The sequence below is a fragment of the Onychostruthus taczanowskii genome, unplaced genomic scaffold (assembly GCF_017590055.1).
Source record: "Onychostruthus taczanowskii isolate IOZ18803 unplaced genomic scaffold, ASM1759005v1 scaffold5, whole genome shotgun sequence".
NCBI classification, from domain to species: domain Eukaryota; kingdom Metazoa; phylum Chordata; class Aves; order Passeriformes; family Passeridae; genus Onychostruthus; species Onychostruthus taczanowskii.
Genome location: NW_024502568.1, coordinates 14,223,018 through 14,239,829, shown reverse-complemented (window position 1 = coordinate 14,239,829; position 16,812 = coordinate 14,223,018). Strand labels below are relative to the sequence as shown.

Sequence of the window (16,812 nt, the reverse complement as noted above, 5' to 3'; positions counted from 1 at the left end):
GTGTTTCCTACTGTCATTTGCAGCCTATTTATGTTTGTGCTGAAGGGGAATGTTGATGTTTTATGGTGGTTGAGGAGGAACACTGGATATGGGGATTAATGGGGCTCAGCCTGGTGTCCCCAGCCTTGGGTGGGCAGTGCTGGGAGCTGTAGGCTGGGCTGGGCTGGGCTTGCACCTCTGGTGGCACCAGAGCTGCCCAGCACCTGAGACATCCCTCAGCCTCTGCTCTGGGGATGTAAATGAGGCAAGGGGTAAATGGAATAAACGAGGCAAGGGGTAAATGGAAGGGTTGCAATGGACAGACAACCCTTGTCTCTGTTCCATGGTATTTTTTGGGTTGTGGGGAGCTGGTTAAGTGAGGAAATAAACTGAGTGACAGTGTTCTGTACTAGGCTCAGCAGAATGGACACTAGGGCACTCGTGCAGGTCCTCCCTTCAGAATCAAATTTTGGTTTTGAAGTTAAGGTTATAGGAGGAGAGTGCAGGGAAAAGGGGACTAGAGGGGGCAGGGTTTGCAGGCTGACAAGGAGGAGAGGGGGCAGAACATGAATGGAAGGGTAGAGTTGGGCTGTGCTGGGTGGGCTGGAAGTGAGAGGAAGATGGGGGAAATGATGACCAGGGAGGCTAGAGAATGGCCAGCAGTAAAATGGGAGATCAGTCAAAGCAGCAGAAGAGAAGCAGATTGATCTGTCCCGGGTTTCTGGAAGGAATTATTCTGGCCTTTGCTCACCACAATTTTTTTTTTTTAAGGTTTTCAAGGGCCTTTTTCTGCACTGGCTCATTGAAACACCTGCTTTCCAAAGTAATCATTAGTGTCCCCTTCAGATTTGGCTGGAAATGAAACACTGGAACCCAAATGTTGCCCCCTTCTGTTGTGTGCTAAGCCATGCTCGGAGGGGGAATGGCCTGGCTCTGCAGGCACAGCAGCTGCACACCCAGGGCTGCCACCCCTCTCCAAGGGGAACACAGCAGTACATCCCAGCTCCTCACAGGCTTTTGTGCTCTGCTGCAGTACACTTGGCCATTCCCACTCCAATCTCACAGATTTTACTGAGATTAGATGCCCAAACACTTTGAGTCAGGTTTCTAAAACAAATTTTTCGAGTTCTGATCAAGAACCACATCCTTTTGCATGAAGCGGGGCAAACAGAGCGTTAGCTCGCTGTGCTCCTGTCACATGTGAAGGCTGCAGCTGTGGTTTGGAGACAATCCTTAGGCTCTGGCTCCTGACCTTTAAGCTAGCAGAGCTTCTAGAACAAAATCCCCTCCCTAACAAGGCAGGAGAGATGTTCATTCATTTAGAGCAGTTGGTAAAACAAACAGGCTCCACAGGTCCCTACCAACCAAAGCTCAGGAGCCTCTGCTGTCATGCCAGTATTCTGCAGGGCTTTAACCTCAGCTTTACTTCCAGTCACTAGCTAGAAAGAACATCTGCTAGTGTGTATTTGTATATAAATATATATTAAAAATATATATATAAATATATATATGTGTGTATTTCTGCATTGAGAGTTTTTTGAGATACTTAGTGAGTATTAGTTTCATGGTGAAAGAAGGGTTTTTAAAAGCAGAGCTTAAGCAGAACCAGATCCAGATTTCCAGTAAGTTGGTAGGGAGAAATGAAGGAGTTATAAATAGAAGCTGTACTGGTTGCAGTAAGAGTTTTGTGCATCTCTCCAGTGCACAGTGACCTGAAGTGCAGCTCTCATCCTTCTGACTTCCCTCCTGGGTTCCCAGGGCATTTTGTGTGTGAGAGGAGAGGAGAGGAGAGGAGGCTGAGCACTTTATGTCTGTGTTAGAGTTTTTCAGATAAGCAACAGCATTCCTGGAGTTTTTCCAAGTAATGGGTTTTCTGGAGGGTTTTTTGCCATCACCAGCCTCGAATGAAATGCGAGGGATAGAGAAAATAGCAATTGTATTCCATCTTTCCTGTCTGTGAGAAGGCTGGCTGGCAGATCAGATGTGGGCACAGTCCAGTACACCTTATAAAAGGAGAATTTCAGGGCTTGGAAACAGTAAAATCACCCTCTTGCCCAAAACCAGGCTGACTCAGTGGAGTGATGCTCTTCTGCTCTGTCTTTCCTCCCATTAGGCTAGATTAATGTCTTGGACTGGTTCTCCTGCTAAACAAACCATTATTTTTCTTTCTCTCTCAGCTTTTACTGAGCATCCAGCTTCCATTGATGATTCTTTCTTAAAGATAAATTTCACTTGTGTGACTGGCCAGAAGTTCCTTTAGAGAAGCCAACACTATTGACAGTGCCAGGGCAAAATGTGGACATTGTGTGGTCGTGGTGCTCCCCAGGCAGGAGGTGCTTGAACCCCTCTAGAGCAGTGACAGTGCCTCCTTACCTGCTCATGAATTTTGTGGCTGTAAGGAATCTTTGCCTCCTTACAGGCAAAGCAGAATTCAAGTGTCTCTATGTGTGTGTGTGTGCTCATTTTCTGGTTTATGGTTTTACCTTTAAAGAGAGCAGCTGAAATCAGGGGTGCAGGGGGAAATGGGGGAGACATCCACGTGGCTGATACTTGTCTTTTTCTAAAGAAGATGCTGTTTTGTTCATTTTATTTTTTTTCCAGAGATAAATGATGGTGAGGGCCACCCAAGCAGCAGCCACCAAGCCTTGAAAGGAACCTCGAAATGGGCCACGTCACTGGAGAGCCTCCTGGAAGACCCGGAAGGAGTGAAACGCTTTAGGGTCGATATATTAAACATGGATATTCACAAAAAGCAAAATTCAGGGTTGAAGGCAGAACGAGCCTCAGCATGAAGGTGCAGCTGTGCCAGCACTGTGAGCAGAGGCACACATCCCTCTAGATATGTGTCCTGAGCAGAGCTGGGGCTGTGCCACTGGCAGAGCTTCTGAGGTGGCACTTCTGCCTCTGCCCCTGCAGCCTGTGCTCAAAAGGCACGGGCAAGACTTTTGGCTGCACCTTCCTCATGGGATCTACCCTCTCTTGAGAGGATTAACAATAACCTGCAGTCCCTGGGCCACTGATCCCTCCTGCCAGGCATTATTTATCACTGAGGTCCTGGGCTCTCGCTTCTCACACGTTGTCCTTAAGCCACGAGTTACCAGGAGCAATCTGATGACTCTGGGGCTCTCGCTCTGTGTTTAGCAGCTCTACTGAAAATATTCCCTTTCAGTTTACTACAAAGTGTGGGCTGGTGCAGCTCAAAATGGCTTGAAGTTTAATTAGGTGAGGGTGGTGAGTTGGTGTTTCAAGGCCTTCTTGCCATGTTAGATGTAAGAATAGGAACTGCCTACTTCAAAGTGCTTTTGCCATGCTGCACTGATAAAGTGCACTGGGATAAAATGGTTTCCTGCCAGACTGGTTTGAAAAGTGAGGTAAACAAGAATAACAAAATGCTGATTTTAAATGCTTTAAAAAAAAAAAAAAAAAAAAAAAAAAGTAATCTTGGTCAAACCAAAAATAAAAGTAATCTTGGGACTGTTTAATTCCTGGCATTACTTGGTCTCTCTTTTCTAACACTTGAAAGAGAAAACTGATGATCTCAGACGTAAAAAGGTTCATCATTATATTTCATAAATAAATTTAATGTACATTTTTCCCCTTTGAAAGCATGCCTCACTTTTGGAGGAATGTGCTGTGTTTAAACAGCATAGAGAGCACAGCTACATCTTCTGCTTCAGTTTGTTTAAGTGAATTTATTGCCACTGATGATCCCGTTTAGAAACACTTTCATTTGTAGAGATTTTACTCAAGTCAGAAAATGACAAAAGTCAATTACAAAAGTCAGAAATGTGCTGCATGAGAATCCCAAGTGATTTGTGACTCTCATTTAAATGGTTCATTTCACTCACCTGGGAATGAATTCATGCCTTTTTGGCTTTCCCTTTGAGCAGTGGCTGTAAAAGTGCTGGAGTTATTTAAGGGAGGCTGAAGAAGCTGTTCCTGTTAGTTACTGATATGGTCTGAGATTAGATGGAGCCCATCCTCCTCCTGGAATGTGCTCTCAAAGAGCAGAATATCCAAGTGTTCCATGTCAGTCCTGCAGATGCAGGGCTTCTGTGACTCTGGGCTGGGTAAACCCATGGTAAAGTTAATTGTAGGCAGCTCCCAGGTCTATCAGCTATGGTAGGAAGAGGGAAAAACAGCTGAGAAATTGGATCCTAACCTTTGTGTGCTTGTTTTTTCTCTTTTCTAGGAATTTTTAAAGAAAGAATTTAGTGAAGAAAACGTTTTGTTCTGGTTAGCGTGTGAAGAATTTAAGAAAACACAGGGAAAAAAGCAGGTATGTTTCCTAAATAAATTCTACTTGTCAACAAAGTTTACTTAGCAGAGCTGGAGCGAAAACATCTCTGTTGCATAATGTGCTTTGCGTGAATGCAAATAAATTTATTTGAAGAAATTGCACTAAAATCATCCTGGTGGAATTGTTTGGAAACAAAGCTGGTTCTATTTCAAATCAAAACAAAGTGCTGAAATTGTCAAGTTTCCCATGTTTTGAAAACGGAACTTTTTGTAGTTTCTAGGGAGTAGAAAAAGTTTTATTAATTCAGTGATGTTGCATCATCTTGTTTGCAAATATAAAGATATTTCATTCAGAACTTTTTTAGAGCATAGCAGCTATTAGATGGAAATTTACACCACTGTGACTATCTTAGTGGAACATAAAAATAACAAATGGCCCAAACAAAATTATTTTACAGCACCAAAATGAAACATTTTGCCTTATCAAATTACAAGTTACAAAACATAAGGGCCCTGTTTAAACTTTTTTAATTTAAATATTTATCTAAATTGATGTATACCTGCAGAGTCTTCTCATTTTGATGGCAGCTCTACCTTTCCAGTAGGAAATATTCTATTGGAAAATTTTTCAACCAGGCACCTTCAGTAAGTTTTTTTTTTTCCCCCACTGCTTGGATCTTGGCTTACACTTAGATCCACCAGGAACACAAGATCCACTTTCACATTTAGACTTTGAAGCCCACAGAGTCAGGTCTAAAATATGTACCATGTTTTGTTTGCTTGTTTCTCAAAATGGTTTTTGTGTCTGTTTTTTTTTTTTTTGTTTTGTTGTTTTCTTGAGAAATTTCAAATTTATCTGCTCTTTAAGAGCTCATTCTGTGAGTATGAAATTAAGTAGTATCAAAACTCCGAGTGAGTATCCCTGCCCTTGAGAGTCAGACTCCTGAAGCTCTTTTTTTTTTTTTTTTTTTTTTTTTTTTTTTTTTTGACATCCACTTTTATGCCTTTTACCTGAGTGCAGCTCTTGTTGCCAAAGGGCACATTTGGCACCATGAAGAGGTGAGAGTGGGGAAATGCCTTTAAACCTCTTCCAAGTGGCCACCAGGGCACACTGCTGGCTCGTGTCCAGCCTGCTGTCACCAGTGCCCCCAGGTCCCTTTCTGCCTGGGCACTGTGCAGCCACTCTGACCCCAGCCTCTAGCATTGCAGGGGTTATTGTGGCCAAAATGCAGGACTGGGCACTTGGACTTGTTAAACTTCATCCCACTGGATTCTGCCTATCCATCCAACCCTTCCAGGTCTCCCTGAGAGCCCTCCTACCCTCCCACAGATGGACACAGCTCCCAGCTCAGTGTCACCTGCAATTACTCATTAAATTTATTTATTTTATTTATGAAATTTACTGATGAAAGCCTCAATCCCCTCACCCATGTTGTCAGTAAAGACATTGAGCAGAGCTGGCCCCAGCACCCAGGGCTGTGCCTGGCCCCAGCTGGATGCAGCAGCGCTCACCACCCCTCTCTGGCCCGGCCATGCAGCCAGCTCTGAGCCCAGCACAGAGTGCTCCTGTCCCACCCTGGGCTGCAGCTTTTCCAGGAGTGTGCTGTGGGATTAGATGTGCTTGGAGGAATGTCAGAAATGCCCAGGAATAGCAATCAGATGGGAGAGCTGGGCTAGGAGAGGTGCTATGAACTGCAGGTGTAAGAGGGCTGTGTCCAGACTGCAGACTCCTCTCTTAAGGTCAGTCACATATTGTCAGCTTAAACAGTTTCCCAGCAGATTTTCAACAACAAAAAATTTCCCTGTCTCCAAACAATGTATTTTGGGTAGGGGAGTTTACTTTCTGTAAATATCCTGAGTTTTGCACCAAAAAAAAATTCCCTTCAAAACAATTTTGCTGGGTTTTAGATGTGAGTATTTTTTGGGCATTGATAAATCCATAAAAATACAACAAAACCAATTTTTTTTTTTTGCAAGGAAGAGGGAAATGTTCAATCTGTCTGTGAACTTTGTGACATTTAGTAATTCCAGTTTTGTGTATTCAGCTGCTTCCCTCCCTCATTAAGGTCCAGGAATACAGAAAGTCTTGAGGAAAGAACAACCAGTCAGTCGACTTTTCTGTAAAGTCCCACGCTTTCAGTGGGATAATAATCATATTTTCCCTTGCTAAATAATTTCCATATTTCTAGCTGATTTAGGATTGCTAATTTAGGATGCCAGTAGAGAAAATGTTAAAATGATGTACAGGAATAGGAGCTTGGTGAATCCTTCAATGAATTTCCAAATTAATGGACAGAGATTTGACTAGGTTTTATTTAGGTTAATTATCCAGTACCAGTCATTGCATAGTATGGTCAGCCTGGAGTCTGGGGCTGCCCAAATTATTATAACTGCCTGAATAAATGTGCTTTAGAATGACACAGACTTACAGTAAATTTTTGTAGCTACTGCTTATGCTTTGTTTAGATAATTTACAAAGCTAGGAAAAGCACTAAAAATAGAAATCTTTCCAGTGTTTATGGTAGCATGAAGTGTGGATTTTTCTTCTGAAAGTGACTCTTGCAGAAGTCCCTTTGCATCTCTCTGTTGTGCTCACAGCGTTCTAAAAACAGCCTTTTACTTGTTTTGCAGTTCACTTCTCCTTAAAACTGGTTTCCCACACAGATTTGCTCAGAGACACTGAGGCTCTTGGTCAGATGAAGCTGAAATCAGTTCAGCCCAGGCTGGAGGGAGTCCAGGGGAGGCCACGGAGATGCTCCAAGGGCTGAAGCAGCTCTGCTCTGGAGCCAGGCTGGGAGAGCTGGGGTGTTCAGCCTGGGAAGAGAAGGCTCCAGGGAGACTTTCCAGTGCCTAAAGGGGCTTGAGGAGAGCTGGGGAGGGACTTTGGGCACAGGGATGGAGTGACAGGACAGGGAAATGGCTTCAAACTGACATAGGGCAAGTTTAGATTAGGTACAAGGAGGAAATTCTTTACTGTGAGGATGGTGACACACTGGAACTGGTTTTCCAGAGAGGTGATCAATGCCCCATCCTTAGAAATGTCCAGTGCCAGGCTGTATGGGGCTCTGAGCAGTCTGATCTGGCTGGAGATGTCCCCTATCCCTGCAGGGGGTTGGAAGTAGCTGAGTAAATAATTTCAAAAAGTAATTTCAAACTTACTTTATTTCAAAATTACTTTGAAGTCATTTCAAACGCAAACCATTCCATTATTCTATGAATGGGATTTCTCCACCCCCCTCTTTTTAAAGGATGAGATAAACTTTTCATTACTTTTCATTACTTGAGGTGAGAGCACTGGCCTGGGGTTCTACTTGGTCAGTCTAAACTTGCCTGAAGGTCACCACATGAGCAGTGGGTCAAGCATCCCTCGTGCCAGGGATATTTCTGGTGATCCTTTCTCTGCCAGCCTGGGGCAGTGTTTGGGTTTGTACATCCATCAGAGTGGATGATTCAGGGAGCAGGGGAGATCTTTGGCAGCTGCAGAGAGAGGCAGCAGGCAGAGTTCATTGCTGGTCTAGGCAGGCTTTAGATGGTTCAGCCATCTAAAAACCCAGATGGGTTCAGCTCATCTTCAGCAGAAAGGTACAAAGCTCCCCCTCAGCTCAAGACACATCTCTGTAGCTAAAAAAACCCACCACCAACAACAAAAAACACCCCAAAAAAAACCAAAACAAAACAAAACAGCAAAAAATGGATATTCCTTTAAAACTGAAGTTAAAATACAGATTTAATGCTTGATGAAGATTGAGAAAGCAATGGGGTCAAGCCCACTTGTAGCAGTGAGTTCTGCTGCCACCCGTGTGGCCCTTGTGTTAGGGCATGTATTTAATTACTGAAATGGGAGTGCTGGGGATAAGGGAATAAAACTTAGCTTTAAATATTTTGTTGGAGACAGTTATGTGTTGTTGCATTTTGTGACTGTTAATGAAATAAACAACATGTCAGTCATGCTGCTTCCCAGGGTTTAAATGTTTCTCCTCTTGCAGCCGAGCTTCAAAAATAAATTACAGATTGTAATAAATGCTTCCAACAACAGGGAATACTTTCAGCTATTGCTAAAACCCACCAAAATATCCATGTTGAAGTTTTGTAGGGAATGATTCCAGAACAAAGTCCCGCACATTCAGGAGTTTCTTCTGTTGCTTCCCATGTGGAATGCAGCAAGGGTTTAGCAGGGCTGGGTAATGCTGCACAGCTGCTGAGTGCTGGAGCCTGGTCTGGAGAGCATCTGGGGCTCCCATTCACCTCGTTTGGGAGCCACACATGCCTGGGAGCTGGGCTTGACCTTAGGAAAGGAAGTGGGGAAGAATATTGGATCCACTGGAAATAGCAAGGGGGATTACTGTGGACAGAACTTTGTACTCCAAATGGGAATCTGGCAGGTACACTGGGGAGAGCATACAGATGGAACTGGGGACTGCCAGAAATCCTTTAAAAACCACCTGTGAACAAGATCCCAGTTTAAGAGCTGTTTCAGTTCCAGAGCTGGGTCCCCTGAGCTGAGGCTTTCGTTTCAGGCTGATGCAGAGCAGAGAATGTCACCGAGTGAACAGGGACAATCTCTGCCTCCTCCACCTGAACCTGGCTCTGCCTGAGTGACATTTGGGGGGTGTATGAGCACACTGGCAGCTTTAACTGTTCTTTCTTTTTAAAGCAAATTATAAGCTGTAGTTAATCAGCTGCTGAAGCACAGACGTAGCAGAGCAGTTCTATTTGCAGCAGAACCTGTAACTTTCAGCTGTGCATTTCCAAATTTCCCCACTGCTATAAAGCCAGGTCCTCTGTGTCTCTGCAATGGCCTCCTCTCCCTACCACAGCTCTTTCACTTCCTTTCTTTGCTATTCTTCCTCACAAAATCCAAAGAGCCTCCCTGTTTCAGCAGCCTCCCACACAATCCTGTTGTTCCTCTCCATGCTCTTTAAACTTCCTCACGGTTACTTCTAGTTTTGTGTTCCCTCTCAAGCCTCCCTCTGCCCTTTCTCTGCAGTGCCCAGCTTGCTCCAGGGTCCTTGGGCAAGCAGCCCCTTGTGCTGGGGGTGAGGAGCTGCATCTGCCTTGATTAGCCAGCAGCAAAGAGCATCCTGGCAGTTCCAGCAGAGCAGGGAACTTCTGGCTGCAGCTTTTCCCTTGCTGCTTGTGCTGCTTTTCCTCTCCCTTTCTTTTCTCCTGCTGATCTTCCCTTGACTCAGCAGGAGGGTAATTTTTTTTTTCTCAGTCCTTTGCCCCTCTCTCAAGTATGGTTGAAATTGGACAGCAGGTTCAAAATTCGTTTGGGTGGGACTGGCAATGCAATTGCTGATGCAGTAACAGCTGAAGGCCCCTTTGCTGTGCCCTCATTAGGACATTAACTTTTCCACTTGTAGCAGTCACACCTTTGATCCCTTGGATTAATTGGTCATTTAGAACAGAAGTGGCTGACCCAGTCCTCCCTGAGCTGTGAAACAAGTTGGAAATTGTTAAAAACAGTTCATTGTGACCTAATGCACTTGACACGTAATGTTCTACCCACCAGAAGAATAATGATTTTTAAAAAGGAATACTAGAGCATGGGTGTCCCCTTCAGCAGGGAGAGAGCCCCAAATCTTTAGGCCTCCTGAATGCTGAAGCACACGCAGCTTTCCTTCTAATTACCCCCAGTGTAAATGTACCTCAGCTGTAAAACATGGAAGTAATTCTGAGACTCCTTCATGGGCAGGATTTAAGTGCTTCCTTCTTCAGGCCCCATTCCCATCAAAGGCACAGCCCTGGAGCTGGTGTGGAGCTGTGGATGCTCATTAGAAATTCCCTGGGGACACTGGTGAGTGCCCAGGGCTCGGGATGGCCCGGAGCAGCTGCTGCTGGCTGGCTCTCAGCGTGCAGAATTCAGATTGCAGCAGGGGCCTTGGCTCTTGCCTGGCTTGGTTCTCTTCTCGGGCTTCCTCTTATCCAACAATCTGTTAGGGGCCTTTCCTTGAACTTCAGGGGATTGTGGCCACTCACTGCTTTGAAGCTTGAAGATGCTGGTGGGGTCAAGATGTTACTGGTTTGACAAGGGAAGAGTTCTGAAACAGGGCAAATACCAACAAACAGCTTTGTGCAGGTCAGGCCCTTATTTATCAACTCTCAGAGGCTATTGAAAATCTTCTCTTTGCCAATTAGCCAAGCTGGTGTTTTTTTCACTTAATTTTCCCTTGTAGTAAGCTCCCAGTTTTTCTTCCTCTGGGTTTCTTGCCCATACTGATGCTGATGATCTGTTAGGAAAAACATTTGTCTCAAAAGCAAAGACAAGGTGTAATTGATGATGCTGAGCAGTTTTACACTGGCTGCTGAAGCATCCCAACCTGCTGAATTCTGGCAGCTTTCACTGATGGCAGTGTAGCTTTTGGCCTGCAGGGGTGTTCCTCTTCTACTACAAATGAACATACACAAGTGAGATAAACCTGATGCAGAGAACATTCCCACAGCAAATAATTCTTTAAATAAATGTCCTTTTGCAGATGCAGGAGAAAGCTAAAGAGATTTACATGACTTTCCTGTCCAGTAAAGCTTCCTCCCAAGTCAATGTTGAAGGGCAGTCCCGTTTGAGTGAGACCATCCTGGAGACACCTCACCCTCTCATGTTTCAGAAGCTCCAGGACCAGGTAAAGTTATTTATTTCAATAACACAGTTTCATTCATTTTTGTCTGGTTTTAATGAACTCTGCTTTCTAGCCATGATCGAACAGGTAAGCAGGGTTGGTCCACGTTGGGGGTATTAATGCAGCTGCTCTGAGATATTCAAGGTTCTTGGCCCCAATTAATTAAGAGACTCAATACAATCATTCTAATTCCAGCTCAGGACTTTCCTGGAAAACTGGCTGGAGTTTTCTCCAGGGTTCCTGCGTGGGTAGCTTGAGAATCGCCCTGACTAACTCGGTGCCTTTGTTTTCCTGTGTATTCACTTGTTCTGAGTCATTGCTGATGTTTGTTTCTGTAGTTGCCCCTGGTTTCCTTGAGAGCTCAAATTTCTTCATTTTACTTTGCTTTGGTATTTATCTTGTTATGAATATAGCACAATTTTCTGAAAACCCTCCTCTTCTGCAGTGTGCAAGACTTAGAGGAGTTGGTCTCTGCTTTGCCTTTCCCTAAAGAACTTGGGAGGTCTGGTAGAAATTAGAAATTTTGCAGGCATGTCTTCAGGTGGTAAATTTTCTTGATATTCAGCTGATTTCAAAGCATAAGTTATGAAGTGAGTCATTCTTATCTGCAGCTTTCCAGCACTTGCAGTACTATTTTTAATTCCTGTACCATCCTCAGGACTACCTGTATTTTCCATTTGGCTCTTTCCTTTTGTGGAGAAACAGCTCAGTGATTTAAACAGTGTTTTCAGCCCCTTTCAATCAGGTATTGAATACAATGGCTGGGCACTTGGAGGGGTCTAAGGAGCAAAGGCTCTGCTGTTTTTCAGGCAGATTCCAAGACATTAGTAGTGGATATACCTGAAATCCAATTTCCATGTGAAGAAATAGAGTTTTTAATGGAAAAAGTTCTGACTTGGGGAAAGAGAAGGAACTGTTCTGGTAGATCTAAGCACTGCAGTTCAGGGTGAGTGACTGTAAGAGTGAAGCTGGAGAGAATACTGGAGATAAAATATTTGTTATTTTGTAAATGACATGCACATGGAGAGCCAAGGGTTGGTAATACCTGAACTGGAAACATACTGGACTAGTGGTGGAGGAATCCCTCTAGTGTGGGAAGAAAATCTGTGAGCTTTTAAAAACAAATGCAGAGCATTTATGGGTCATTGCAAGTTTCCAGCGCTTGAAGCTACTGTTTATTGCTGTTAGATAATGGCTCAGAAGAGTTATGGTCTTCTCCAGTTTTCAATCCTTATAAAGTTATGGAGAGTGGTGTAACTTGTTCTCTGAAGAGCAGTGTTAAGCACTGCTGGCACTGTGGGTCTGGAGGAGAAAAAGGCAGAGCTGGAAGGACACAGCCTGGAGTACAGCAGTGCTGCTAACAAGAGCTGCAGCTCTCCAGAGAGCCCCTGATTTAACTGGGGACACCATGGGGTGTGCCTGCTGCTCTTGGGGTGGCCCTGATTTAACTGGGGACACTGTGGGGTGTGCCTGCTGCTCATGGCAGAGAGCCCCTGATTTAACTGGGGACACCGTGGGGTGTGCCTGCTGCTCATGGGGTGGCCCTGATTTAACTGGGGACACTGTGGGGTGTGCCTGCTGCTCATGGGGTGGCCCTGACTGCCCCAGGCCATTTGTTTGTGCTGAATGAAGTGAGAGTGGTTCACAGAAATCCATGTGCTTCAGAATCCTTGTGGGGAAAAGAGGGTTCTGCTTTGGTACATGATTATGAGCTCTGCTCTTTGTATTTGCCTGGCCAGACTGCAGAAGATCTTGACCTTCAATGCTCTTTCTCTCTGGGAGATGCTTTAAGTGATACCAGGAACAAGAGGGGTCTAAGTTCTTAAACAGGCATGATGTTTTAATGGGAAATGTCTTCCTTACCTTTTTTTTCCCCCTTGAACTGGTAGGATAAATTTAATTATATTGTAGTTAGCCAGTGCCAGGAGGTATAATTTGACTTTGCTTGAGTTAGGAAGAGTTCAGACCGTGAAGATCAGGCTCTACACAGAGTGGGTGTTTTGGGATTTTTTTTTCATATTCCAATATGTATCTTAAAGAATAATACTTCCACAGTTTTAGACAGTAACTTAAATGCTTAAATATGTAAACAAACACTGGTTAGTAAAATCCACCATGTAACTTACTTGTAAAAGAGCTATTTCAGCAAATGCACAGACAAGAACAGTCAAATCTTAGGTGTTTGCCTGTATCTGTCCAGGTTCCTCGAGGATGTGGAATGAAAAAGCAGTTTGAGATTGTTTTTTCCCTCCTAGCAAAGACTTGTGTTTCCTGATTGTACTGTCAGTTAGAAATGAGACCTGTAAAGGTAAAGATGAGTTATCCACCCTGGAATAGCAACATCTGCAGGTGAGAATCCAGGAATTTGTCTTGGAAACTCAGCTATTCTGAGTATCAAAAAAAATCTGTCCTGAAACATGACTCAGAGAGGCTCAACCAGTGAAATAATAGACTGAGGGTGAGGCTGGCTTTGGTTTTGCCTCAATTACAGTTTTGAAGTTTACTTTTCTCCCCTTCCCTTCTGTTTCAACACCAAGCAAAATATAGTCCTGACCTTGACACCTGAACAGATTCCAGGCTCCTCTCCCAACCCTTTTGTTTTCAGACAACTCCAAAAGAGTTGTAGGGTTTTTTTATCTGCAGTAGGTATAAATAGAAGAGCAGAAGTTATGCTGAGGGGTGAGCCTGAGCTCAAGCCCTGGGAGGTTAAAGCTGTACTTGGGGCTGACTTTATGTTTCCATGCTGGCTGTGAGAAACCCTTGGCCTGGTGAAAAGTGTAATTACACAAATTTAATCCACCAGCAATTTAAACCCACATTTCAACTGGCAAAACACATCTGTACCAGGTCAGCTCTTTGTGGCAGGTTCCTGCAACATTTCTCATCTGGTCTGAGACCAGTCTTGGCATTTTGTCTAACAAGGGCGGGAAGATTTGTGTAGGTTTAAGGAATATTGGCTAATCCAGTTGTTTCAAAGTTTGTGTAAATTACTCAGAGGCTTTCCTTAGTTATCCAGTGCTCTGCACAGTTACTCTGCAGCACTCAGGAGTCACTGCAGCCAGGAAGGTGCACAGAAGGTGCCTCTCTTCCTTCAGAGCTCTGCTTTGTCCCTCTGAATGCCTTCCAGACACCCTGCCAGGAGGATCTGATCATCTCCTCCCTGACCCAGCCATCCTCTCACCTTCAGTATCAGGTGTGCAAGGTTGGCTATTGTGAAAAGTATAATTTGATTTTTAAACCACTGTGGATGTTACTGCCAGGCAGTGACCATGGAACCAACATTGTTTGCTACATGCTGCCCCTTGGGGAGCTGGAAGTGTATTTTTTAAACGTAATGCTCTAGTACGGACAGAACGAAAGTACATTGGAATTAAAGCATCCTTCACACTTAAAATCTCATTTTGCTGAGCTCATTTGCTTTGTGTTCTTTTCCCCCTCTTCCCAGATATTCAACCTCATGAAGTATGACAGCTACAGCCGCTTCCTGAAGTCAGACATCTTCCTAAACCATCAGAAGAGCGAGGAGCAAGAGGAGAGCTCACCAGAGGCTCAGACTGCAGCTAAAAGAGCATCAAGAATTTACAACACATGAGACACAATGGATCCCTTCAGGAGAGGCCATACAATAAGGGAATTACACTCAGGAACAGTCTAGGTTTATAGCAGTTGCATTTAGGGCTTGGAAAGCTCAGAACCTTTTTAGGAGATACTTACCTTCTTAATTGCTTGAATGACTAATTGTTTTTGCATGATAGCTATTAACCAAGCACCCATGGAAGGACTGTTTCCCAGCTAGAAGGCTGAGGTATTCCTCCATAGCATGAATTGCCTTTCATACTTCACAAGTTAAAGTGCTTTCAATTCTTTTATTTTCCTTTGTGAGGCATCTTGGTGATGAGAAACAGGAGATAGTGTGGTTGGGTTTTTATTTTTGCCTTGTAATTTTTATTTGGGACTAGCTTTTACATCCTGAACTGCTGGGAGAAGCAGTTGAGGAGAGCATTTCTCATTAGTTTGTGGGTGAGTCATTCACAGCAAATTTAATCATAAAGGGACAGCATCTTTCAGGGTTAAGCTCAGTAGAATCCAATCCCTTCCTGTGTGACTTTGTTCTTTCAGTGATGTCTGTTTTGCTTTGCCTTTACTGCTGAATCAAAACACTTCCCTAGTCATGATTTTCATTTTTGTATCTCCTAGATTTCCCCCTTTTTTTCTTTTTTTTTTTGCAGTAGACAATCACCTTCTTCAGGGGATGGGATACCCTCAGTTCCCTTGGAAACAAAGGCTCTAAAAGAGACAGAATCTCTGAGGAACTCCTGCCTGCCATTAGGAAATGTGACAGCAAATAAGTAAATATCCCTCTCAGGGCACACTGATCCCAGCAAAGCTTGGCTTTGTCCCTCACACCAGTGTGACATCAGATGCTGCTATCAGGAAGTGTCTGGTCTCTCCCAGGTCTCCTGACCAACCCTGCTTTGTGCAGCAACAGCTTTGGCAAAGGACCAACAAACCAAATCTGGTTTTGTTTTACTTTTTTTTTTCCCTGCTAAAATCACCCTGCAGAGTTTTGTTTGCCCCACGCAAATCTTTTTTTCCTTTTTTTTTTTTTTTTTTCCCTGCTAAAATCACCCTGCAGAGTTTTGTTTGCCCCATGAAAATTCAGGGTTTCCTAGTTGTGATTTTGGAGAGCTGCAGAGGAACAGGGAGTTGGGTTTGGGGTTCAGCCACTCTCACATCAAGCTCGAGAGCAAGGGGAATTAATTTCTGCCCTGTGTAATGAAAGGTTGGTGGAGAAAGACATTCCCAATGTTGTCCTGGGAATGTCAGCACTGCAAAGCCCATTTTGGCATGGGGTTTTTGATGTGTTCATGTATTTTTGATTAATTCACTGCAGTGTTACTAAATTGCAGTTTAAGCTGGGAAAGTGTATTAGTTACTTGCTCTATTTACAAGCTTCACAGCTGTAGTCTGGCTGTTTCCCACTCTCTCATTATTTACTCTTCCATTTTTTGCACTGCTTGTCTTGAGCTTTTGTTTATGTGCTGGCTAATCTAAATGCACAGTTAGCTTTTGAACATTTTGTACTTTTTTTTTTTTTTTTTTTTTTTTTTTTTTTTTTTTGTCAGAAAGGCCAGATATGTTTCATGCATCGCTGTCACAACCAATGTTTAAAAATCTAAGTCTAGTTTGTCATTTTTGAGAATGCAAACTTGGTAGACTTGATTATTTCTTTTAACTCTGAGCCACTCTTGCAGGTATTGTGTAAAGAAAATTGTTTCTATGGGCTTTTCCCTAATTAAAAGTGGGGAAGGAAGTTCTGATTCTTCCCCTAGAGCTCCATGCCCTGTTCATTTTTAGGAAATCAAAGAAAGAAGAGGTCAGTGCCTCCACAATATGCATGTAGTAAGGTGTAATTCTTGTGCACTGAGTTAGTGTTCTCTTTATACTCTTATACTCTTGAAAGACTTAATGGTGAAGTCCTACTACTTCAGGCACTTTCAGTGGTATTTGACCTCATGCTTAAGCTGTATTTCAATGTTTTACTGAATAAGAATTAACTAAACATGTGCATGAATCTATTTTTTTTTTATTCTCTCTGCTGGGGCCTAGGAAATGGGACCATCCAGTTCTGGACTTGCCAACTATTTGTAATCTCAGGATTACCTCTTTTGAGAATCCACTGTAAAAACAAAACTCTTAATGCCTGCCACAGCAGAGGACAGAACTTCTGATAGCATTGAAGCCCTTGGGAGTGGGCAGCTTAACCAGTTTAGGACTTGGGATTTGTATTTTCCCAGTGTTTGCTGCATTAATCTGAGTGATACTGAAAAATTCACCATGGGGACATTGATGGGAAAGATGCAGAATGAGCTCTTACCACATTCATCACATGGATGCACAGTAGCTTCATTTTTAATCATATTGATTTTAAAAATGCATGAGCAAGGGAGGAGAGTCTTTGACTATCGTGTTTTAA

The 16,812-nt window shown here is 43.5% G+C and overlaps 1 protein-coding gene across 1 annotated transcript; it reads left to right on the top strand.

The window, feature by feature from the left end:
* The first annotated feature begins 1,543 nt into the window (after positions 1 to 1,543).
* RGS10 (regulator of G protein signaling 10) lies at positions 1,544 to 15,419 on the top strand. The gene is made up of 5 exons (XM_041415549.1): positions 1,544 to 1,601; positions 2,581 to 2,699; positions 4,172 to 4,258; positions 10,695 to 10,838; positions 14,281 to 15,419. The coding sequence occupies exons 1-5, from the start codon at positions 1,544 to 1,546 to the stop codon at positions 14,425 to 14,427; spliced, it is 555 nt and encodes a 184-aa protein (XP_041271483.1). The 3' UTR covers positions 14,428 to 15,419.
* Positions 15,420 to 16,812: the final 1,393 nt, after the last annotated feature.